The sequence below is a fragment of the Drepanopeziza brunnea genome (genome assembly GCF_022702325.1).
Source record: "Drepanopeziza brunnea f. sp. 'multigermtubi' strain 214-2 chromosome Unknown ctg1, whole genome shotgun sequence".
NCBI classification, from domain to species: Eukaryota; Fungi; Ascomycota; class Leotiomycetes; order Helotiales; family Drepanopezizaceae; genus Drepanopeziza; species Drepanopeziza brunnea.
Genome location: NW_027094064.1, coordinates 4,497,841 through 4,523,211, shown reverse-complemented (window position 1 = coordinate 4,523,211; position 25,371 = coordinate 4,497,841). Strand labels below are relative to the sequence as shown.

The following is a 25,371-nucleotide window of genomic DNA, read 5'->3' as shown; positions in this document are numbered from 1 at the left end:
TTGAGAAGCCGAGACTTGACTTCTCGGTTCGTGCGTTCCTCAAGTACGGAGAGCTAGTTGGCAGGCGTGGGAACTAAACAGGAAGAGTCTCGCTTGAGCTATATCATGGTATGTATCTTGGATATACAACACGAGTTGAGGTGCAGGAGGAAGACGAAGAAGGGAAAGAGAAGGGATGGATGGATAAATAAATACTTGCGGAGGAGAGACGATGCGATCGGAGGAGAGCAGGTATTGAATCGGCGCCGACCGCACTGAGTATTAGAAAAAGAGAGAGAGAGGGAGTCATGCTAGAAGTATCGATGATGACAACAATGACGATGATGATGATGATGATGGATAATGCATAAAAAACATGCGAAAACAACAGACCGACCAACGCATCATCATCCTCATCGTCACCCTCCTCCTCCTCCTCCTCCTCCTCCTCGTCGTCGTCGTCGTCGTCGTCCCAACTCCCTCCGCAAGACGCAAAGCGCGCCAAAACAATCGCGAAACACCCCCTCATCCCATCCCATCCTCCCCGCGACAAAAAGCAAAGACGGCGAGCAGGAGGGGACCTTCTCCTCCGCTCTACTGTATAGCCTGTATGCACGCATGCATGACATGCACAGTACCGGTACCTACCTATGTGCATCAGGACGCAGAAACAAAAATCGGAAACACAGACTCCGTACATGCCCCATCCCCCTCCTTCTTTTCCCCACGGGGGAGCGGAAGCGAAGAAAAGCAAAGAAAAGATCAACACCAAGCCCCAGCAATCCCGCCTTTAAACCATTTCCCCCCCCTCTTGGGTCTCTCCGCACATGTCCAGATCCAGATCCAGATCCGTATCCATACCCAGATCCATACCCATACCCTCGGTCCGGTCAAACGCGCCAAACATGTATTTGTGCAGGCATACGTATTATTCAGCTCATTGCGTGTCCATCCGCTCGCCGCCCATCCATCCATCCATCCATTCGTATACTCGTTCCCTCGCGTTTCGAAACTGCTCACGGGCCCCTCTCTCCCTCTCTTTCCCCCTTTCCATCTCTCCCTCTCCCGTATCCGTTCACGCGCCCGTTCGCTCTTTTCGTTTAGCTACGGGAGGTAGGCCAGGTACCGGTAGTGAGCGCAAGCCTAGGTAGGTATCTAAATATAAATACACATATAAATAAACATATATATATAAATAAATAAGATTAAACTTTTCTTTTTATAGATTTCCCCCGCCTCGCTTACCCACGCACCCACCCACGCTAGCTGAGTCCCCTCCAAGCCCCCGCGCCACGACGTACAGTAAGTAGGTAGTACCGGTAAAGCTGCAATGTTGTACGCAGAGGCAAATGAAAGAATCCGATTCTGACTCGGACCCGACCTAAATGCGGAACGTGGAAAGGAGAAAAAGAAAGACGCAGGATTAGGAGTAATAATCATAATAGTAATAATGAAAAAAGGGACCCGAGGTACCTCACCTCACCCGAAGCGACGGCGTCGGCGTCGGCGACGCGGGACGCGGGACGCGGGACGCGGGACGGGACGGAGTGGCATGGGCACTAGACCGACTAGACTCGTACGGAAATCCGACGTCTGCACGACGTAAGCTGGATAGGTAGCCGCAGCAGAGACGCGTCGGCTCGGAACAGCGAGCGAGCGAGCGAGCCGCGTTCATACGTACTGACTGATGTACTGACGTGCTGACGTACCGACGTACTGATGTACTTACGTACCTGGGCACGTGCTGCGCAATACCGATAGGTAGGTGCGGAGACACTCGGAAGGACGGGACGGGACGGGAGGGGAGGGGACGGGTTGAGAAAGGTAGGTAATAGGTAGAGGATCGATCGTATTCGAATACGGCTGTCAAAGTGTCAAGTCACGTCATTGATGCGTGGCTCTGTCACTGACGAGAGGCTTTTCCGAAACGGCATGAGGTGATGAATGCCATGTCGGGAGCGAAGCGGCTCTGCGAATTTCTCATGTCAAAGATAAAATGAGGATTCATCACGAGAGAACAGCGTGTGTTGGCATAAAAATAGTGTCTTGGATTGGTGTCTTTCTCTAGCTGGAGCGACACAACCGTAAATGTGAAATGCAGCTAGCTGCTTCTCCTCCACATGAAATGTAATAGCATCATCTTTTGGATATCATACAAATTTCTACCCTGCGAAAAATGAAAGAAGAGCGGGAGAAAACGCTAGCCGAAAAAAATGCTGCAAACCAATGCTTGCTCCAGCAGAAAACACACCCCTATGCATCGTGGTCGTAATGGCCAAGAGGCCAAAGGAGAGCGTCGTTGTCGACCTCTTTGCGCCCGCATCAACAGCATCAAAGTCCCTCTCCCCTTTGGGGTGGGCAGCTGCAATGCAGAACGCGCATCTCATGCCAAGTCTAATGCTCTCTCCTACACTCCTGATCATTCCCTCAAGTTTCTAAACAGCAGATGCGATGACATCACTGAAGCCACAATATCGAGTCAGGAGATCCGAATTCAGGGATTGACAGAAACCCCTCCCGTACTTTCTTGGACCGACAGATTGCGGCGCCTGGTGAGTGGACGTTGGGCATTGTGGCTTGCAGGGGAGTTACCCCGTGGAGATCTTGCCGAGGCCGCGAGGTAGTGTCACGTGTGGACGTTTTTTCCCGGGGTAGTATCGGGTGTGGGGTTTTAGGGTTTGGTGTCGTTTGTAGATATTCTTGGTTTTGGTATCGTGAGATGGGGTGGAGGGCGTTTTGTTGAAGTTGGTTGGTATCAAGGTCCTTTCCGGTACTTGATCCCAGCCCGGTCGTTCGAGAACTTCTTTCCTTTCCACGCGGCATCATCGTTACGACTCTGCTGTCCCTGAGGTCGGTCCCTCTTTCACTTGTAGCCCACCATGCGTGCGCATCGATCACAGTAGTAGAGGTTGTGGCCAAATCTGACCATGCCTGATGCCTCAGCATCATCTGGGCCGACCCTCCCGGATCTTGAAGTGACGATGGTCTCGACGCACTTCGCACAGCGCGAGCAGCGCATAACCTCGACCCGTGCGTAAGAGGTGTTCGTGTTCAATGCGTAGGCGATGGCCGACTCCGAGTAGGAGGGCGAGCTACTGGCGGAGGATGAGGAGGAGTCGGACGAGGTGGAGGTTCGCGTAGTTGGTCGATGAGGAGAGGCAGTGCGGATGCTGCGGGTGGCCTCGTTCTGCACTTGATAGTGTCGAGGGCTCATGGTGGTTGGATGCTCTGTTCTCGACGGCGGATGTAGGTTTGCCTGGAGCGGGGCGGGGACCCTGATATTTAATCTGCGCAGGTGGATGTGGAAGTGGATAGTTGTGGATGTTGGATGTGGATGTGGATGTGGGATGTGGATGTAGGTAGATGTGAGAAGAAGGTCAAGACGGGGGGGTTAAAGTTTATATGAATTGCAAGGTCGAGCGAGTGCGAGTGCGAGTCCCTCTGTGCACAGCCAGGATCCCAAGCAAGGGCAACAGGGCACCAGGACACCACCAGGGCACCACCAGGGCAGGGCACCGAGGCAAAAGGGCAAAAGGGCAAAAGGGCGAAAGGGCAAAAGGCAAAAAGGGCAAAAGGCAAAAAGGGCAAAAAAGGGCAAAAAAGGGCAAAAAAGGGCAAAAAAGGGCAAAAAAGGGCAAAAAGGGCAAAAGGCAAAAAGGGCCAAAGAGCCCAAGAGCCGACTCCAAGAGAGTCCAAACGCCCAGCCCAAGAGCCCAACCAGGACATCGATAGTAGATCGACGATCGTTGATCTTCTATCCAGCTCCCGATCAGTATTCCACTTGGCAGGGCTGGAAAACCGGGGCCGCCAAGCTTTTTCGCGAGCCGGGCACTCGGGGACTCGGGAGAGACGGGGTCTGATTTGCCCGACGGGCCCGAGAGTCGTTTACTTCGATTAACAATGCGATTGTGAGTTAGACAGACCGAAAGCTAGAAGTACTTGGGACTCGGGACTGTGGACTGTGGACTTGGCTTCTTACGGCCTGACTTCTGCACGGTACACGTGGTTCTTTGTTTCTCACGTGGAGGAGAGTTCTTTCTGCTTCTAGAGCATCTTACTGACCACCATAAAAAAAATAAAAAAAAAAGGACCTCCATCCCGTCGCTCTTGACCATAGGAGATTGCCCTTCCCCCTTCCCCCTCGCCCCCCCCCCCCCTATTCTGAAGTTCCTAAAATGAACCTCCTAAAATGAACCTCATGCACCCAGCAGCGTCTCCTCTCCATCCATCATCTATCTCCAGCCCAGCCCACACGAGGGATCGAAGCAAGATCCTTGCATCTTCCAGCTTACTCACACCCGTCTGGACCCCTATCCTCCCTGACTCGACCGCAACGCAACGCCCAAAAACAAGCAAGCATGCCCGATATCCGAAGCGAGAAAATTACTACAAACGGCGAAGAAACAAAACACAAACCCCGATTGACCTTCTGAGAAAATTAACAACGGAAGGGTAAGCGCATCGAAAGCAGAAACGAAAAAACCTTTTCCACTTCTTCCCCCCCCGCACCGCCCCCGGCCCAACCCATCATCCAGACCGGTCCAGACCAACCCCGAGATCCGAGTGCCACGCGCGATAGAGGGACATCGCAGGGCCCAAGCCAGCCAGCCAGCCAGCCAGCCTTTCTTTCTCGGCGAGAGAGGAATCTGCAGCTGGACTGCCGGCTCTCTCGCTTTCAACTGCCTGTACCTGTCGGAGTCATTCTGCGTGACATCCCCTCCTCGGGCCCACCGGGCGTTGCGTTCTGGACGTCGTCGTTGCCTTCTAAACGTGGTGAAAGGGACGGGACTTGAGCTAGATCCCGGGTTTGTTGTGAACGGCCTTGTCGGTTCTTGTCGGAAACCGGAGGCTTTCGCGTACCCAATCGACGATTAAATCCTTCTCGAGCAAGCGCAGATCGAATCGCATCTTTCCCTACTCCGAAATCCAATTCAGCTGCAAGCTTCTCGTAAGACATACGTCGGTTTTCTTTAGATGCACAGATAAAATCGATCAGCTCTTCAACTTGAGCTTGCGTTAACAAGGGAGGTCTTCCAGTTCTTTTTTTCGGCGTAGATGGTCTTCCTGATCGAATCGCATATCGAATTTGCGACAATGTTGGCTTGAATTGAAGATGGGCTTGTATTTGCTTAAAAGACCAACCGATTTCTTTCAAAAGGCATATATCTCGGCGCTGATCGCGAGTAAGATCTGGAGCTTTCGGCCGTAGGGTACCGGTAGTCGAAGGCTGGGAGGTAGTCGAAGGCTGGGAGGTAGTCGAAGGCTGTAAGGTGGGCGAAGGCTGTAAGGTGGGCGACGGCTGTAAAGCGGCCGAAGGCTCTAAGGGGGGCGAGGGCTCAGGAGAATGCGGCAAAGCATCCGCGCATTGATCTGGAAGGTCGAGTGACATTGTATCGATGCTCCAATTCAAGAACCAGCGTTCGAATACAGCTGTTGAGGCATTTTACGGGGAGCGGAGGTACGGACGGCGGTTAAGTGTTGTGACCCTCACCGCCCCCCATCCACTATTCCTAACCCAATCTGGGCCAGTAACGGTGACCATAAGGGGTTCTCGAAGAATCCCATCTTGGCAGAAGCCCAATCAGGTTAAGAAAAGTGGCTGTGGGGCGGTGACGAGGGTTGCAACAGTTAGCCGCTGTACCTCCGTAACGATGCTGATCGATTAGGTAAAGCGTCCCGTACCCCTCGGTTGACACGGAACAATACTTACCCGCTGCAGTCCCGACCCACCCGTCCGTCCATGGAGACCCGAGCGCAGAAGTTCAGGCTAATACCTACTGTAAATAACGCTTTCTCTCCGTACCCTACGTACAGCTCCGTCCGTGTGTAGCTCTACCATAGTTGACTATTGTTTCACCATCATAGTAGTAACACGGGCTCGGGGTTTATTGCGTTCGGCGTCCAGGGGTAGTACTAAATGCTATTTGCTACTGTAGCTGGCTCTTCTACCTTCCTTTTCCTCTTCCCCTTTGTTCTCCTCCTTCTCTCCTTCCTCTTCTTAACTAGCCACTTCTGCCGCACGCACTCTGATGTCCAGCTACTACTATCTACTACAGTGTCAATAGCGCGTAGCCTTGCCTTGCCTTGCCTTGCCTCGCCTTGCCTTGCCTTTCCATGCCTTGCGGTAACAAGCAATATCAAGCAATAACAGATAATGAATTCCTCGGTAAACAAACCAACCAATGGAGAGATAAAAAAATGTTTAGATCCGCCCTTACTTGGATGCTTACCGCTCGCTATATCGTTATCTCCTCTGCTCTCTCTCTCTCCCCAATTACTTTCCACACTCCCCCCCTCTTCTGCTCTACCTACCCTACCCAACCACTACTCCGTAAGCTACGTGCGAGGCCGCGAGAATCGTCTGTCAAGCGGTGGTGTGGTGCAAGGCAACGCAACGCGATTCAATCTGGCTTTCGCTCCGCCGTTCCCCTGACCAAACCGCTGCAGAAGTAGCTGTAGAACGGTCAGATGTGTTGCAATGCTGCCAATTTAATCGAGAATACTTGGCTGAGAGAGAGACTGAGAGAGAGAGAGAGAGAGAGAGAGAGAGCTGGCGGACAGATCACATCCAGGGACATCAGGCCTCCTCTCTCCTCCATTTCCACTCTCACGAGTCGTCACTTGAGGAAGACTGCTGATAAGGCACGTGAGCAAAATAGGAAAGCAAACTACCATGGAGAAGAAAAACACCATGTCGTGAACGGTAAGGCAACGGGATGGGTAACGCCTTTAGACCCCCCGATTTTTATATACAATGCTTTCGCGAAACCTCTCGTCGCCCTTCACTCTCCTCGCTTACTGTCCACAACTCAAGAGCGAAAATCAAAAGTGCTACGCTAAGAGTCAAAAGAACAATACATGTACAATAACGCTCTGTAGCTCTTCAAAAAGCCACCCAGCATAAGCACAGATTTTGTTCGAGGGAGGGCCGTCTCCACTTGACGGTCTCGAAATGGTATCAACAAACATCGATCATCCAATCCGCTCTCGAAGCGCTCCGCCTCTCCGCCGCTGCTCCGCCGCTCATTCGAGCCCCTCTACAACTAGCAGCCTCCTCCTATCGATCTTAGTCAACATGTACAAGGAAACTGGCAGCGTCCACAGCTCCCGGGGAATCAATGCGGCCCACCACCACCTCTCAGCAGTCCAGCAAAGGAAAAACGCAGCACCAAGGAAAGACGTTATTTCGTGATAGTAGATAGTACGGCTAGTTCTCCTGCTTCGGCCAAAGGAAAGGAAAATATGTGCTGTCCGTCGAGACAAGATGTATGTATGCATTGCGCGCCCCTGTTTGCCCAATAAACCTCAAGGAATCGAGAGTCCAGAAAACGGGAAGCTGGCACCACCCGCAGAGCATGGAGAACGGCAGGCGTGCAGAAACAAAGGCGTCGTCGCTCAGGCGCTAATGACAATTGGTAGAAATTTCCAAATTTCTTTATTGACAAAAGAAATGGGAAAGGGTGCTCCATCTGTAGGCGGAGCATTAAATTACATTACAACACAACATCTGCAGCCACCCCTTTTCCAGTTATCGGGGCGCTCTTGCATCCTCATTGGCGGGTTGGGACTGGGAAGAGGTCCTACACCCATGGGTATGCCAGTACCACCAGTATGGATTCTAGGCATTGTCGAGTAGCTTCCGTTTCCTGCTGTCCCTGGACGTCCTGAACTTAGACCGGGACTTACTGGACTCAGACTGGGACTTCCTGGATTTAGACCGGGACTTCTTTGACTTAGACCGGGACTTCTTGGACTTAGACCGGGACTTCTTGGACTTAGACCGGGACTTCCTGGACTCAGACCGGGACTTCCTGGATTTAGATCGGAACTTCCTGGACTTAGATCGGGACTTCTGGGATTTTGTAGTGGCCAGTTGGTCCTGGGAGCAGGCTCCTCTGCCTTCTTCTCTGCTTCCGCGGGCGCCTGAGGTTCAACTGACCGAGATAATGGTTCATTGTTCAAAGGTCGGAAGTCTGTATCATAGGTATTGCCGAATTTTCCTTCCTTTTCCCACTGCTCTTGTTGTAAACGCTTGGCTACCGTCGGCAAAAGTTGTTGATCGGGTGGCAGTCGGGGATCCGGCTTGAACATTGTGGCCAGCCACGGGGGGTCTCCTTCGGGGCGTTTGCTGGTATTGGTGCTTGGGCCCGAATCCCCGGCTCGTGTTTGTGGTCTGGATATCGTGTTGGTTTGGTTAGAGCTGGACCTCGTCTTCGGCCTTTGAGTAGGGGCGCCACGGCTGGTGGGTACTGACCCTTTACGTAAGGGGGCCTTCTTGGTTGGAGAGTTCTCAGATGTCAATCGTTTGGCGGGGGTCGGAGTCGCTGCTGCTTCTTCTTGGACCTTGATGCTTTGACTCCGGCCGCGGGACTTTGGGTATGATATTGACTCGTCATCTGCTGTCAACCCACCGCCTGGAGTTCTCCGTATTGGGGTGTCTCGCTCCAGGTGTTGAAGTGGTATCGGGAGAGGACTGGCCTTCAGAACTGGTATCCGAGACACGGCCTTCACGCCTCCACTAACGTCTTGTGGATAGTCCACTTGCTCTGCAGCAGCTTCTTCTGGTGTCCGCAAATCCCAAGCATTACTTTGCGGGGCCTCTTCTTCATCAGTTGGAAATGAACCACGCTGCAGTTTTTGTGCTTGCTCGCTTCTTAAACCATTCGCCTGTGGGTCTCGACTGTGTTCTCGACGACTTGATCTGCTAGCAGCTCGCGACCGAGGAAGAATAAGACCGGCAGCCTGAAGTTCTTGACTCTCGATACGCGCAAGTTTGTCCCGGTGTATCCAACGCGATCTCTCTGGATCGTCGTCCTCAGATGCCTCCTTGGCTGGCTCTACTTCGCCATGATCCATGCCATTAATCCCGCTTCTGTTTGGCCCGTACAAGTCGAGCAGACTGTCCGGCGCACTCCCATTGTCGCTGATATTACCATCATTGCGGCTGAAGGCATTGATTCGTGCAGGCGCCAGATGGACTGTTTCTGTAGATCGGGAGGGGATATAATCGGGTTTTCGCTGGGAGAGTTCTGTGCGGGATGTTGACCTAGCGAGGCCGTGTCCGTTTGTATTTGATAGGGGTGGTCGATTAGATTTCGCCGCCTCTGATGAGGTTGCCTGTAGGAAATTTGGATCAGTACTTTTTCATAGCAGAGTATTCACAGCAGAGGGGACGACAGAGGCTCGGGTCCTATTACTGACATCTAAGTGTGTCGGTACAGAAAAGTTCCAGGAATTTTGACCTCCGTGCGACCTGCTGGGAGGTCTCAAGCTAGAGGCTTGCGGCGCAGAGGCCGCAGCCATCCTGCTCTCTGGTAGACCGAACTTAAAGGTATCAATCTTGCTGGCTGGACGGGTTTGAGGGGTGCTGGAGAAGACCTGTCCACAAGGGAGGAGCGGCGTGGCTTCGAATAGCCAGGTTTGTTTTGATTGTATTCGTCGGTCTCAAGATGTCTTCAGGAGCAAAGAGGGGACTTTTGGACGTGGGAGGGAGACAGAGGGAATGAATCGCTGGCAGGTCTCTCTCTTTTTTTTTTTTTTTGGTCTTGCGCGCCTCGCGAGGGTGGAATCAATGCATTAAAGCGCAATTCCTGCAGCAATATCAAGGACGCACACTTAATAGGAGCACGAGTTGGTCAGCACGAGGACGTGCGTGGAGTGATGTCGAGGTAGGGCCTGATGCGATGGCGATGGCGATGGCGATGGGGTGCAAGGAATTTGCCCGGGAAAGAATGAAATCGACGCGCTCGTTGGCAGTGGTGACAGTGGTGGAAGTGGTGGTTGCTGAGGGGAATTTCGAGATTGAGTTCAGGTTGGATTTATTTGCGGAAGGGTGCAGTGCGGTGCGGGGACAAATAAAGAAGCAGGAGCAGGATTAGGGTGGTTGGTTAGCGTGATAGGGTGATAGGGTGATAGGGTGATAGCGGGATAGCGGGATATGGTAGTTGATCGTCCTGGATGAAGAAGATGAGGCTCTGCTGAAAGGTGATGGTGGATCGGATCGGATCAATGTCCTTCCTTGTCCGCTCCGGAAATACTAGGTAATAAGCGATGGGCCCCCAGACCAGACCGGACCAGAACCACAACCACAACCACTACCACTACCACTACCACTACCACAACCACAACCACAACCACAACCAGAAATGCCGAGAGGTCGGTTGTTAACAAAACAGTACACGGTCCAACGCAATCTACTACGTATGACAGTAATTTCTGATAACTTAACCTATCTACCATGCATAGGTCGGTACCGTACCCACTCTCCGCATGGAACATTCCTACTCAGCCCTGCCGATGTTTATTTGCACTACCCGCTATACAATACGACATCTGGTAAATCTTCTCACGAGCACATGGCACACGGCACATCCGCTGCCAGGTCAGGCCAGTGAGTAAGGTGCTTAGGTAGGCAGGCAATGGTGCCTCTCTCCTTTATTCCACGTCAGCAAATTATCTGTCGGTACCCTGACGTGGGCTCTCGTGGTGCTCTCAACTCCAACCAACTATGACAGAGTCGAAACTTTGTAAGACCAGGTTCGTCATTCTCTCAGATACCCACAATGCCCTCCCAGGAGGTGCATTCAAGCTTCCTAAGGGCGACGTCCTGATACATGCTGGGGACATGACCAACCAGGGCTCCTATTCAGAGCTGCTGAAAACCGTCCAATGGCTCGAGGAAGCAGATTTCGAAGCAAAGATTGTCATTGCAGGTAAGATGACCTTCGCTCCATAGCACGCGGTCCACAGAGCTAACACTAGAAGGAAACCATGACATTACACTCGACTCGGACTTCTATTCTCAGTACGGTCTACACTTTCACAACCAAGACCCACAGGATACAGCAAGATGCCAAGCGCTGTTGGACAACTCCCCCTCTGTTCTGTGGCTGAAGCATGAAGCTGCCGTAGTCAAACTCAAATCGCCGTCTGGTCCTCACACAGGTTTCAAGATATTCGGGTCGCCTCTCTCTCCGGCAGATGGCATGTGGGCATTTGGATATAGAGTACAAGAGGCGGCACAGATTTGGGAAAATATACCTCTGGACTCGGACATTGTCGTAACACATACTCCTCCAAAACATCATTGTGATGAAAGAAAAGACCGCAGAGCTGCGGGATGCGGAGCCTTACGGAATGCACTTTGGAGAGTCAGGCCACGGATGGCGATCTGTGGGCATGTGCATGAAGGTCGAGGCGTGGAGCGTGTGCGCTGGGATTTATCAGGGCCGAATATCAAGTTCAAAGAAGGCACGGTGGAGCGATGGGAAGATCCGGGCTTGAATAACAAGAAAATCTCGTTGGTTGATCTCACAATCAAGGGACGAAAGCCTATCGATAACGATGGGTTTGCCGGGGATTTTGCATCACATGCGCGAAATACGGGTGCCACGGCTATCCAATTCCCTGGGCCGGCTCTGGTTATGGCCGAAGAAAAGCTGGGGGTCTCGCACTGGTCACAACCACGGCCCGCTACAGAACCGAGACTTTCACCGATGACAGCAAGTCTGCTTGCTGCTCTGCCAGACCTACCACCTGCCACTCGTGGTCAAGGAGGTGTTCCCCCTTCCCCGAGGTGCGATTTGGAGGCTTTATCTGGCAGGATGGGTCGTCGGGAGACATGCATCATTAACGCAGCTATCGTGAAGTCAAGCTGGCCGCATGCGGGTGGAAGGAAGTTTAATAAGCCCATAGTTGTGGACATAGATTTGCCCGTTTGGGAAAAATAAAATGAAAAGAAGGACCTCGTGCAGATGGCCGTCTCAAGCATTCAATATCACCTCTGGAGAGAAGAGCTCCTGCGGCTGCGGAGACAGGACGTAAGGGAAAGATTTTGAGTGGTGAGATAATTGCTCCGACGGCTCTCCGATAAAGTAGGTGCAGTGCGATTCTAAGATGGTCGTGCCACTGGGCATCTTCCCTGAAGTGAATACACCCAAGTCCTGTTCCAATTTATCTATTCATTTACGTCTGGATCCTGCTGAGCTATGGACGGCTTGGCCGTAGACCGACTATTTGGATATGAAAATTACTTCCAGGCCCAGGATTCTTGAGATCTTCCTCATCTACCGCGCCCAGGCTATTACTTATCATTCCCGAGTCCCTACTGTACTGAGTTTTCGGCTTTCAGTAATTACTCATATGATTATCCTCCACCGGTTCCCCTTTCCCATCCATCCCCATGCATCTCCCAAGACCTCTCTTATCTCCAAAGCGAATTTCAAATCGGGCCAGAGCAGCTAGCTTCAGCGTGTTCGACACTTCTTCTTACTCAAAGAGCCGTACGTAGAGCAAGTCTACCGCGGAACGTAGTAGGAACGAGTCCCCCTAGCCAACTTGCCCACCTACGTCGCCAAATCTTCCTTCCGGACATGCTTCTACCGTATCTCTCGAAATCTAGCTAATCAATTTACGATTTTATTAAAGGTGGGAGGGGGAAGCGTTGATATCATAACCATCCGTGCCTCCCTTCAAGCCACGAGGGCACAACTCCCTTTCTTTAATACGTACCTTGAAAGGGGAATGCAAGGGCTTTCAAACGGTTAGCTGATCGTCTGATAACTATCTCGTTTAAAAACGATCTTAATAAATCGGCATAATTAACAGATCACTTCAAGCCGATGCGTAAAATTAAATAGAATTTAAAAACAAACGATTAAAATGATCTACATCGGAGCTAAAATCGAACCCATTTATTCGATTAAAAATCATCTTTTTTACACGCTCGTCTTTTTCGTATCAAAACCGTCTTGGGATCGTTTTCGAGCGTTTTTAAGACCGTCTTATAGCCGTTTTAAAGCCGTGCCCGAACTTGGAACTGTTTTAAAGAATGTAGATTAGTAAGTAGAGAATCTTTTGGTTATTTGCTTGTCTACTTTCTATTACTTATACTTACTACCGCTTATAAAACGATCTTTAAATTGAGTAGATGAACTTTTATTAAATCGATCGAATTCGATTATGAAAAAAAACCGCAGTGTTGATATATAAGCCGTGGCGGCGATACCGAGAAATATCTTGGCATCGAATTTAGTAAAGGATTATTATTATAGCGATTTCATTTGAGAAGTGATTTGTATTTATAACGATATCCTTTTTTGAAATAGTTATCGAAGTATTTTAAAAAGAATTTTTTTTTTTTTAAAAAAAAAACGACTTTATTAATAAAACGACCTTATTAATAAAGCTGTTTTAATAATATGGACGGACGACTATAAAACGGTCTTAAGCTTAAAAACGATTAAAAAATTAAATTATTCTTGATTTATAACTAGTACTGATTTTGAACGGTCTTATAACCGTTTCTTTTTAAAAGAGGATCGGAAGACCATTCAAATGACCCTTTACTACCCTTTAAGGTAGGAACGAGTACCCCTAGCCAATTTGCCCACCTACATCGCCAAATCTTCCTTCCCGACATGCTTCCACCGTATCCCTCGAAGTCTAGCCAACCAGTTCACGATCTTATCAAAGGTCAGAAGCTCAGCGTTGACATCACAACCATCCTCCATGCCTCCCTTAAAAGCCGTAAGGGCACACCTCCCTCCCCCGAATACGTACGGTAGTTGTGCAGTCAGGTCCGCCACGGTAGGTACGCTACCGCAGCTCCCTACATACAGATCGGGCTTCTCGCTAGACACCGTCGCACCCATCGCAACCCCCCGTGCCGCCCTTCCAAGTCCCGTCCGGATACGGTACCGTCTCCTCGCCCGCCGACCTCGCTCGGAAAAGCATCCGCGCAAAGGCCTCGTCGCTACGCGCTTCTAGGGTACCGGTACTTGTATTTGTCTGGTGCTTCGAGCGAGCGAGCGAGCGCATGGTCTTTTGGGTTTCGCGAGGCGGTCGCGCCGTGGAGTTGCGCACTGTGGGCAGCGGCGGCGGCAGCAGCAGCAGCAGCAGCATCGCTAGGGAGAAATGTTTCTCTCGGAGGGGAGCGGAGCGGAGTAGGTGGGTAGGTAGGTAGATAGTTGATAAAAGCCTTTTACTTGTACGTACGTAGGCAAGGCGGTGAAGAGGGAGGGAGGGAGGGAGGGCCAAGGGGCCAAGGGAGGGATGGTTGAAATTCTGCCCGTGATTACCGATTGCAGTTTTGTTTGGTCGCGAGGGCAGGGGCTGATGACTTTCAGGCATTCGGTTAATGCTACTGTGGTGTGGTGTGGTGTGGTGACCACCCATGTAACTCTCAGAGATTATTGTTGTTGTTATTGTTGTTGTTGTTATATGTAATATGGCGGAATCTGACTGAAGGATCTTGGTCATGTGATTGATATCCGATACGGCTTTGGAGGCGTTGATGGCTGGCTGGCTGGCTGGCTGTAAGCCTGCTAAGTAAGGCCTTTGAAAGCGTACATGTACATGCCGACCAATTCTTCTTCTTCTTCTTCTTCTTCTTCTTCTTCTTCTTCTTAAAAAAAGACGATAAAGCGCCCATGTTCAGCAAACGTAGCAGACGATCGATCGATCGATCTAGACAGGCTCGCTGTACACACACACACACACACACACACACACACACACACACATACCTACCGGTACCTACGTACCTATCTAACCCCTCGAACCGGAAGCCAAAACCCAGTCAGTCTCCTCGAATCGATAGATATCAGACCCCCTCATCGATCAGAACCGGCGGGCGCGCAGTACGGAGCCGTTTTTTTCGGACCCGGCTAAACCTGGGTTTGAAACCCGGGGCGAGCTTTCATAGCATGGATCCTGTGGGAATCTTTTTTTTTTTGTTTATGGCCTACCTACGTATTAAGTATCTAGCTACCTACCTACGTAGCACCGTGGATCTGTGGTCCCTTCCCCCCCTCGACACCTCTTGACACCTCTTGACATCTCTACTCCGTGGAGGAGGGGTTTTATTTCGCGGATCGGTCCCTTGTAGGTACTTCGTCCGCTAGAGCATCTTGCGTTTAGTGTAGTGTAGATGCTCCTGCGAATCTGCACCGGGGGCGACGTGGAGCTCCCTCGAGCGAAGATGGATGGATGGCTGGCTATATATATATATATATATATATTTCTGGTGGAGGAGTAAGTGAGTGAGTGAGTGTTGGCTCGGGCGTAGATGTGGCGGTTGTGATCTGTGATCCTGCTGTGCGCGTGATGGCGACGTGTAGGGATGTAAGCAAGTGGATTAAAGATATTCTCTCTTCGCTCTGGTCCTAGGCTACATGGTGTTGATGATCCGGTTCTGCTGGTGTCACCGCGCGTGTGGTGCGAGTCGGAGACGGTACGTATCTACTTCGTTTGTGTGGGTGTGTTTATTCAGTCTTGCATAAGGTACCTTCTAAGTAAGTGGGACCGTAGCTTACTTATATAAGTAGCTAGCTAGCTACTTGGGACACGAACGGAATTGCAAGCAGAGCAGCTACCAACGTACGTAAGTAGTATATGGCCTGACCTACCGTATGAAGTTCACTTTGACTCACCTGACTTGTTTAGCATGTTCCTCGCTTGACCGCTACTCTCGCCTAGCCCTATCAGCTAGTCAGGTAGGTAGGTACCGGGTAGGTAGGTGTCTGCAACCCCAAGCTCCCAGGGGTACCAGAGTACCAGAGTACCAGAGCTGCTGGGTTCAAAGTCGACGGCAGTCTCAGCTCCAACATGTTCATCCCTCTGGGCCTGGGATTCTGGCGCGGGAAAAACGGACCTTCCGACAGTAGTGGGAGTCTCGTAGCACTCTACTCGGTGGTCTCTCCCCTTTCGAGACGCGATACCGGCTGATTGATGGACCTACCGGTACGCTACCTCGCGTATCGAAGACCTCTCCCTCCATTCACGTCTCTGCGCCGGGGCGATCTCTCTCTCTCTCTGACTTCAGGACCTCGAAACCTGTAACCGTCCTGCGAAGCAGGCGTCGACGATAAGCGTCGGAAGCGGACTGCGGGAGGTCTGGAGAAATTCGGTGATCGCATCGCCGTCTCTAAACTTCTGAGTACAGCTACCTATCGGTGTCTTTCCTTACGAGAAAACACTAGCCATGCCATATCTCGGCTAATCACCACCACGCTATCGCTGGGATCGGCTGAGAAGTATGTAGTTGCGAACGAACATGTAGAAGCCACGTAAGTTGTCGATGGGATTTGCCTCGCGTCTCGTCTCTTTACAACCGCTCCATCGCCTCTACCGAGGTCGATGTCCTGACCCTTGGTAGATAGACGGATGGCAAGCTCTCTCGAGAACCTTGCCCAGCTTGTGATCCGTGGTTCTCCCCTCCTCCTGTCGACTTGTGTCAGTACCGTATCTCCCTGACCGACATCGATCTCCTTCCCCGCTGCAATGGGCAAGCTCTCGCCAACGCTGGAGGCCATTACGTTAAAAGGCACTGTGATCCATGGTCCTTCCCTCCTCACGTCGGCTTACAGCATGAGCATCACATCTCCTCGACCGAGGTAGATCTTCTCGCCGCAGGCTCGGATCACGAGAAGAAGAAGGAGTCAACCGGCTCACTGATTGGCTGTCTGGGACGCAAAATCCCCAAAGTGTAGTTTTTTTTTTTTTTTTTTTTACGTCGACCAGTGATTTAGTACCGCCATGACTAGCATACCCACGCGAGCTCATCGTTGATGTACGCTACATGTACCTACCAGGCGCAGAAGTTGCGGCGTCAAGGCCAAGGCCAAGGCCCACTATTAGACAATGGAAGGGATCGTCTTGACTCCAAAGGTCTCCCGCCTAGCCGGGCTGGGCTGGGCTGGGCTGAAGCCGAACGTTCGCGTTGCAGTACCTTTTGACCAACCCTTTTTTTCCCTTTCCTTTCTTTTCTCTTCTTTCTTTTTTTTTGTTGGTTGGGGGGGGGGGGGGGGGGTGAGAATTGTTACTTTGCCCAGCTGTACGCGCGCTTGCCGATTGTAATGTGTGTATGGACGTGAATATGTACAGAGTGCGATCGAGGGCTCAGGTCGATCGGAACGGATGTAGTATGCTGGTTTTTGTCTGTCTGTCTGATTTTGAGATCTAGATCCAGCTGCAGCAGGATAAGAGGTGAGTACGTCAACGAGTGAGAGGGTGGGTGAGATTAACCTATTCCTTTTTTCTCCTGCTCATGTATGTATGTATCCATTGACCCTCAGGACGGATAGTCCAAAAACAAAAATCCATCATCTTGGTTTGACATGATGATGATGATAATGATGATGATGATGATAAACTCGATCTTGTAGATAGATCTGATGCCAATACGCACTCCGTACTTATTGTGTATAAACACATACATACCTATGTATCTGCCTGCGTTGCGCGCTTCCTCGTCTTGCTCGCTTATCTTGCTTGTATGATTATACGGATATACCTTACCTACCGGTAGCTGAACAGGTGCAGGGAGTAATACAGTAGAAAAGGAAGATCCTCACGCGTGCATTACTTGCTACCCCGCAACTACCTCCCGGTACCGGTATCTCTATTGCTTTCTATTCATGACTTTCTACTCATGAACTTTCTACTCATGACTGGACCTGAATATGCTCACAAACCTGGATCCCTGTGCTGCTCTGCTTGCTGCATGTGCGTGCACACCTGCATTGCATGCAGATAAGCGCCGGCTGTTGCTGATGATCTGGTTTTGTTGATTCAATATCGCGTGAGATCATTCATGTGTATGGATAGGGATGTAGTGGGGGGTTATGCTGTTGTGCCGAATAGAAAAATACGTAGTAGATAATATCGATATGCAAGAGCTCTTGGAATAGGTACACATTGTCTCTCCCTGTCGATCTGAGTTTGAGGGTGATGGGACTTAAGAAGGATGAATCGTAGGAATGGAACTTTTGTGGTTCGAATTGATACAATCAAGAATGATCTACCTGTACGGTAGTATCTTACGCATGAAATACGGGGGAGATAGGGTACTTATCGTGCGAGCTATTTATTGATACCGTAATGAGTGCCGCCCCCTAACCCCTCCTCCGGCCTGAGGCAGATTTGAAGATGGGGGGCAGAGAGGGAGGGGGGGGGTTACCGACCGACCACGGTCCCCAGGTACACTGTGTGCTCATGGTTGCTTCCGCGGATGGCGACAGGAGAGTTTTGATTCTTGATAGGTCGGTAAATACCTTACCTACCTAGGTCGAGGGTAGTAATACCCAGCAATGGCAATGCAAGAGAACTCGAGAAATACGGCACGTTCACCGCTGGACGTCACCTGCTCTCTATTCATTCATTCCCATCGTCTCGCCCATTCAAGGCGGTCGGGTATTGTCGTCACACGTCGCCGTCGGTCTGGTCTGGTCGAGTCAAGTCAAGTCAGGCTGTTGAGGGAGTGATGATGTCTTGCTCTGGTTGCCTCCTTTCCACCTGCTGCTGCTGCGCTATTGGTAGCTCGCGGCCCCCGTGATATTTGGATTACGGCGAGCGGTTAAAACGGGCAACGCCACGCCCACGCCCACGCCCACGCCCACGCCCACGCCCACGCCCACGCCCACGCCCACGCCATGCCCGCCACGCCCATGCCGCGCCACGCCCCCCCCGTCCCACCCGTCCCACCCGTCCCACCCGTGCAGCCCGTCCAACCCCGACTCGTCCGATCATACTGTACCGTATACCTACCTACTGTAGTACGAAAATCCGAGACAAGACGAAAGAAGTATAGAATAGCATAACATAACAGGTAAAGTAATTATAGTACCGGTAGACCTAGGTGCAGTAGGTCCAGTAGTATACCAATAGTATAGTGAGTATGATATGGTATGGTATGGTTGGTATGGTTGGTATCGTATCGTATCGGTAGTAAAGAAGTACCTACCTGCCTATAGATTCAATCCTCGTCCTCGTCCTCATCATCGCTCCTTAGATTCCACTTTTCCTACTCCGCCCTTTGGCCTTTTGACTCCCATTCCCACTCCCACTCCCACTCCTACTACCTACCTACCTACCTACCTACCTACCGACCGACCGACCGACCGACCGACCGACCGACCTCCTTTCCTCCCCTCCCCTACCCACTCCACTTCCCACTATCCATCCCTCCTTCTCAGCCACTGCTCTTACTTGCTTGCACCTTTCATTCTTCGTCATTCTTCTTTCCATCAACATTCCCCATCAATCCACACAATCCTCACAATCCACACAACCCACGCATGCCCATCACTGTCACCATCACCGTCACCATCACCGTCACCATCACCGTCATGCAATAAACTGCTTTGCTCGCCCCTTCGAGCTACCTACTAACCGAACACTTAATAATACTCTCACACCACCATCCAAACCTTCCACTGCGCACCACCACCGCTCGACGTTGCCACTCCTTAGCTGACGTCGGTCATTCTTCATCATCATCATCATCTTCTTCTTCTTCTTCATCGTCATCAATCATCATGAACTCGGCCCTTCCTCCCGACCCCTACAAACTGCTTGGGGTTACAAAAGATGCAAAGCTACCCGAGATCCGGAGCGCCCACCGGAAGCTGGTTCTCAAATGCCATCCAGATAAGGTGCAGGACGCCACTCTGAAGGCCATCAAGCAAGACGAGTTCCAGAAAGTTCAACAAGCCTACGAGCTACTCAGCGATGATAACAAGCGGTTACAGTACGACGAGCAGGTCAAGCTGTTCGAGTTGCGGAAAGAGATGGGACGAGGCAATCCGACGCCCAGAAGCAACCCGTTCGAGTACGAGGTCAAGACGGCAGAGCCCAGATCGAACTCGTACGCCCGGCCCAGTCCGAAGGTGTACTCGTATTCCAACGCCCCGAGATCGAACGAAGAGCTCTATAATGAACCGAGACATGTGCCTCGGAAATCCGCGAGTAACGACTCGTCATCGGAGCGGAGACGTACGGCCGCGAGGGAAGAGGAGAAGGAGATGAGATATCGAGAGACAAGGGAAGGATCCGCGCGGAAAGCGGAGGAGGAGAGGTTGAGGCAGAAGGAGAGGGACCGGGACGCCAAGAAGGCACATGGCGAGAAGAAGAAATCGAGAGAGAAAGACAGGAGAAGAGGCACAGACGACAAGCCGCGCTCCCGCCAACAAACCTACGTGGAGGATGACTCTTCCGAGGATGAGGCCTACCGTGCCGCGAGAGCGTCCGAGAAGAAGCAGAGGCTGAGAGCGGAAGAGGAGATCCGGGCTCGCCAGGCCGAGGCCGCCGCTGCTCACGAAGCGCGTCGTGCGCAAGAGCAACGGAAGCCCAAGGAAGCCCCCATGACCGAAAAGTGGAACGACCACAAGGATTTTGCGGGGGCCTATATGCAAGCTGCCCGCCGAAAGGTTGTGGTGGAAGCAGAATCCGTAGCTCATCCCGGAATGCGAAGAGCTGAGACGTTCGCCGCTTCCTCGTCGCCTTCCTACAGCGTTCGATACGCGGCCCCCCCCCAACCACAGTTTGCCGAGGAGGAAATGCCCAAGCGATCATCCGCCACCACGCGCAAGGAGTCCATCCGGAGGTCCACGGAAACTCCAACGAAATCATCCAGCCGGAGGAGATCCCCACCTGCAGCGCAGCCCCACGATCCTATTATCGTCGAGCCACCCTCGCCCTCATCTGCCCCGCGAAAACCTCCGCTTCAGTCGTACTCTTCAGCGCCCCCAAACCTCGTGCGACAAGTCCCTTTTCGGGCCAAGACGCAGCAGGACTATGCCCGACCAGAGCCCTCCATCCATCCTCCTCCTCTTCCACGGCCGCAGCCGTTCCCGTCTGGCGATCGTGGTAGGGACCGAGGCAGCGGTGCCAGCAAGCTGAGAAAGGACTACACCTCGGATTCGGAACCTGATTCTGCTCCATACCACACGCAGCGGCCCCATAGTCCCCATCGTCGATCTGGGGACAGTTCACGGGAGAAAACTCGTTACATCGTTGAGAACGGTAACCTCTTCGCGGTGGCCCCTCGATCCCACCGCTCCGAAATGCGGAATATTGATGCGGAATATGCTCATGACCAAGGCGAATCGCCTCGGGGTACCCCAGGCAAACGACCTCCTCTGTCCCGCAATCCAGGTAGTAGCGAACGACCACGTGGATCTAGTCGCGCATACACAACTCAAAACTACACTTCCGTTCCTGAGGTACCAGAACCGGTGATACTTACTACGGCACATCGCCCCAAGATGACCCGGGAAGGAGGCAGTAGCTACAGAGTTGGTTCGAGGGGTGCTCCTGTAGCCGCGTACGAAAATATTTCCTACGCGAAGACATATGCTCCCGAACACGTTATCTACTCGCCTGCGGCGGGTATTTATGACGGTGCGCGGAGAGGCAACGACGGACGAGAAAGAGACTACTACTCACCGTACCCATCTCGGCCTACCGTCTACTAGCCTCACCGACGCTGGCAGGAATGTCCCCGCCCTCCCCCTTTGGCTGAGACTAGATTCCCGTTGAGCGACGCGGCGCCCTTGACGAAATGTTCAATTCTTGTACACGCTTACAACACGAAAACCCATGATACAGTAACGACGGACCGCGCTGTCCCACTTCTCAGCCCAGCAGATCTTCCTCTTTTTTTTTTTTTTTTCCCATTTCACGAACGAACAAGACACCACAAATGCACATAACGATACGACGGGCACGGTTAGGCGCAGCATGGCTTAGCATGGCTTTGGGTGGAAAGCCCCGTTTTCTGATTTCATTACGGACATTCACTGGATTTCCTTGGCCTTTTGAGGATACGTGGGGTACAGGCCTGCATGCTTGTTTGCGGTGATGCATCACGTCGGTCGTTTTTCGGTTCTGCATTAGTCGTTCGTTCGCTCTTGTACTTTACAGTCCCCACTCCTTCTCTGCTGTCGAGGGAGGGGGGAGCCAGGGGTGGAGATGTGGAGATATGGAGTTGTGGAGTTGCTCTCTTGATAGTGAGTGAGCGTGGTGAGACGAGAGACGAGGGGAGAGAGGCGAACCGAGAGCAATGGCGGATGGGGTGGTACGATGTGACGACGAGATGAATGGATCATGACGAGCCCTCTGGTACCGCTAGCTTAAGCAAACGCGAGCATTTGAATGGACTTTATTTTCGATTCTCTTGACACGCCTATCAGACCATATCTTTTCGTTATTTGCTAGCTAGAATGGGTTGCTGATGCTGAACTGCTCCTACCCCTATACAGTGACTGACTTACTTCGCGGGAGTGAGTGAGCATTCGATCAAAGTGCGACTGACTAATGTATTTCTTGTAGCCGCGAGCTAGCTGCAAATCAGGCCAAGGCCAGGCCACATCCACATCATCCAAGCAGTGACATAAAAGTGAGGTGGTAATAGTCGTAAATAGGTGGTGGTCGATAGGGTGACGGAGGGTGGTGGAGGTTTTCTCGTTTTCATACATGCTTTGCGGGGGATGAGGAGGGGGGTCCTCGAGTGATATATACCTGGCTGGCTGCCTGGCTGGCTGACCGGAGGCCAGAAGGAAAGAACTGGATACTGCTGCTGCTGAACTTTGAAATCTTACGCGGAAAACATTATTCGAACACAAAAGGCATGAAAGTGGCTGGCTATCCGAAGAGTACCGGTAGTCAGAGGTGGAGTCGTTCCTGGCTAGAAACACGGAAAATCTTCGGCTCCGCACGGGTCGGACTTGACGTCAAAATTCATAAGGAGGACCAACGACCTCCATGTACCAACCGCCTGACTATCCCATACCAGCGCTAGGCAATGAGCTCCCCTCATATATGCCTAGCATGCCGTCGTCGACTCGGCCAGCTGCGCCCACCGAGAGTGGTACAGTGGCGATCTCGAGCCACCTTCATCTCGCTCAGCAGCAACAAACCGCCAGCTACCAGAGACGTCAGACCGCCCGAGGGAACATCGAAGGAAGAGGTCCGGTCCAGGCCCGCGGATGGGAGCCACGATGATCTTGTGCGTGTCCGGAAGATAGTATCGCAGCCCACTCCGGGCGATGTCCTCGAAACGCTGTTCGAACAGACTATCCAGCCGCCGTCTGCGCGAGTGGCCACGAAAACATTGGACGACCCGCAGAGAAGCAAGGACTTGTATAAGGCTGTCGAAAGGTTGAAGGATATGGTTGCCAGCTCGCACCCAGTGCGAGATGCATGGGCCTTTTTTCTCGAGCATTTCGGCCCAGAAGCGACGGAAGCCAGGATTGGAGAGTTCTCCAAGCAATCGCGAGTACCTGCGTACGTGGTCTCGACAGCGTACAGCCTATTGAATAGGTTCATCCAAGCCAAGAGTAAAGACCCCCTGTCTCCGTCTCTCCCCAGTTCTACGGAAGTCTTGAAAGTTTTTCACCAGATAGGGAGCCTTCGAGGGCGAGAGTGGCATAGACTGGTGTCTATCAATCTCCAAGCGCTTCTCAAACTGAGGCAGCAGCAAGCGAAAGATTCAGAGAATGAGAATCGTCTCTTTGCGGACCTCCTTGGTCTTTGGAACCTAGCATCTCGAGATCTTTCCCAGCTCACCAAATTTCCCGCCATGGAGTCATCTGCCGTCTATTGGTCAACTTTACCTCCCGTTCTTCAGAGGGATGCGAATTTCATCACCAAGAAACAACCCGGTACAAACAAGGTATTTGGGCTTCTCGTGCCTATATTTTCCATGGGAGAGATAGATTCGATGCCTCTCCCAATCCTTACACTGGCTTCTTTTGGCGTTTTCTCGGAACGTTCGACAGCCAGAGACGCTCTGCCTATTGATATCACCCCACTCCTGATAATCATTGGCCGAGTCATCAATACTCCCGAACTTGATCTTGGTCGGTACTATGACATGGCACAAAACGCAAATCTCTCTCTTGTCACAGAATACGTCAAGAGCAACTGGCCATCTATAAAACAAAGAGCCTCGGAAGTGTCGCAGTTGGCTTACTCTCCTGTCGACAAGACTCTTTCAAAACGCATGTCAGATTTACAATCCCTGGATCCCACGACGAGATTCAGTTTGCGACAGGTGCACATTGGCACCATGCATCGACGACTCTTTAACGCTATGCAGCGGAAAAATCTCCGCGAAGTGGATGACCTCTGGTCTGATGTAGTCAAGTGGCCTGTTGACACGACCGGCGCGAGCACACTAACATCTGGATCAAGCCGAGGCATTTTGACAATCCACTTGGTCAACTATTTCATGTTGATATACATGACACTTCGTCAACCAAATCGTGCAATCGATGTTTGGAACTTCACGATAAAAAGCGGTATGACTCCAGATTGCAAGACCTGGACGTCTATGCTCGACGGCTGTAAAGCCGCCCGTGATGGTGAAGCTGTAAAGCAGATTTGGTCCAGGATGCTAGCGTCCAAAATCGTACCAGACAATCATCTCTGGGTCTCGAGGGTTAGCGCTCTTATCCATTGCAGAGATGTCGATTCTGGAATTGCAGCAATTGATGAGATGGGGCGCCTGTGGATGGAGGCAGCCAGATTAAAGCATCCAAGCATGCCCCGATCTGAGCTGCAGTTGGTCACTGACGTTACCGATGTCGTAAAGCCCAGCATCGAAGTCGTCAATGCCGCAGTCCATGGTTTACTAGAGCTGGGTATGACAGGTGCTGCGTACAAGATTCTCGCATGGGCTGGAAAATTTGGCGTTGCTCCAGACATTATAACCTATAACACCCTGCTGCGGCAACTAATTAAGGGTGGCCACACGAAGGAGTCCATGGCGTTGTTGCAGCGTATGCAAAAGACAGGTATTCAAGCCGATGAGTATACCTTCACCATAATTCTGGACGAAACGCTCGGCGATATGGAAGGGCTCAGTCCAGAAGAGAGTATCGAGATTGTCCAGAGCATCTTTGAAGATATGGTTTCCGCAGGGGTTATGCCAGGTACTCCCATCTATAGCAAAATTATTCGTCAACTGCTTGACGGAGAGGGTGGCGGAAACATGGCCGCCGTCGACGCCGTCTTAGCTTACATGGCCAAGCAGAATAGGGATCCCGGCCACGTAATTTTCACGATGCTAATGAATTATGAATTCACCCGAAAACCTCCAAATTTGGACGGAGCAAGAAGAATCATCGAGCGTGCGACGGCGACTGCCGGTGGTACCGATGAGGTTTTCTGGAACAGAGCGATCGTGGGATATGCCTCCGTGGGTGAGACCGGGCCAGCCTTGAGGATTCTTGGAAGGATGCAGGACAGTATGGGCAAGGTCGGTTGGAAATCCATGCGCGCAGTGTTGTTGGCTTTGATCGATAACCAGCAGATGGAGTTGGCCAAGAAACTGGTAGACAACGCTGTCATAGACAATGGTGGGCCTTTCCCAAGTACGGATACCCGTGGCATCGAGCGTCAGGCTGGTTGGAATTTCTGGACGTTGGCTCGCGAATACGGTCTCGTCGAGGAAGAGCGGCATCTGAAGGAGTACGAGACGCCGAAGCTGACCGAGGAAACGAAGAAAGCCCAGGAAAATTTGTAGTAGAAGCCCGGTCGTGTAAATTAGTGTCGCGATACCGTCTCACTCAAGACCCGTGAATCGCTAGCAGGTGCGACAAGTGGCAAGAA

General features: G+C 51.8%; 5 protein-coding genes across 5 annotated transcripts; 3 read left to right on the top strand and 2 right to left on the bottom strand.

Moving 5' to 3' along the window:
* Positions 1-2,842: 2,842 nt before the first annotated feature.
* On the bottom strand, positions 2,843-3,193 carry L3040_000861 (uncharacterized protein; the record flags this gene model as incomplete). Its single annotated transcript, XM_007288039.1, has 1 exon — positions 2,843-3,193. One exon carries the CDS (start codon positions 3,191-3,193, stop codon positions 2,843-2,845), a length of 351 nt encoding a protein of 116 aa, XP_007288101.1.
* Positions 3,194-7,597: 4,404 nt separating this feature from the next.
* L3040_000860 (uncharacterized protein) lies at positions 7,598-9,282 on the bottom strand (the record flags this gene model as incomplete). The annotated part of the gene is made up of 3 exons (XM_066155339.1): positions 7,598-7,685; positions 7,919-9,096; positions 9,181-9,282. 3 exons carry the CDS (start codon positions 9,280-9,282, stop codon positions 7,598-7,600), a joined length of 1,368 nt encoding a protein of 455 aa, XP_066013366.1.
* Positions 9,283-10,486: 1,204 nt separating this feature from the next.
* On the top strand, positions 10,487-11,708 carry L3040_000859 (uncharacterized protein; the record flags this gene model as incomplete). The annotated part of the gene is made up of 2 exons (XM_007288042.1): positions 10,487-10,691; positions 10,744-11,708. 2 exons carry the CDS (start codon positions 10,487-10,489, stop codon positions 11,706-11,708), a joined length of 1,170 nt encoding a protein of 389 aa, XP_007288104.1.
* Positions 11,709-19,295: 7,587 nt separating this feature from the next.
* On the top strand, positions 19,296-21,233 carry L3040_000858 (uncharacterized protein; the record flags this gene model as incomplete). The annotated part of the gene is made up of 1 exon (XM_007288045.2): positions 19,296-21,233. The coding sequence occupies one exon, from the start codon at positions 19,296-19,298 to the stop codon at positions 21,231-21,233; it is 1,938 nt and encodes a 645-aa protein (XP_007288107.2).
* Positions 21,234-22,561: 1,328 nt separating this feature from the next.
* Positions 22,562-25,285, top strand: L3040_000857 (uncharacterized protein; the record flags this gene model as incomplete). The annotated part of the gene is made up of 1 exon (XM_007288046.1): positions 22,562-25,285. The coding sequence occupies one exon, from the start codon at positions 22,562-22,564 to the stop codon at positions 25,283-25,285; it is 2,724 nt and encodes a 907-aa protein (XP_007288108.1).
* Positions 25,286-25,371: the final 86 nt, after the last annotated feature.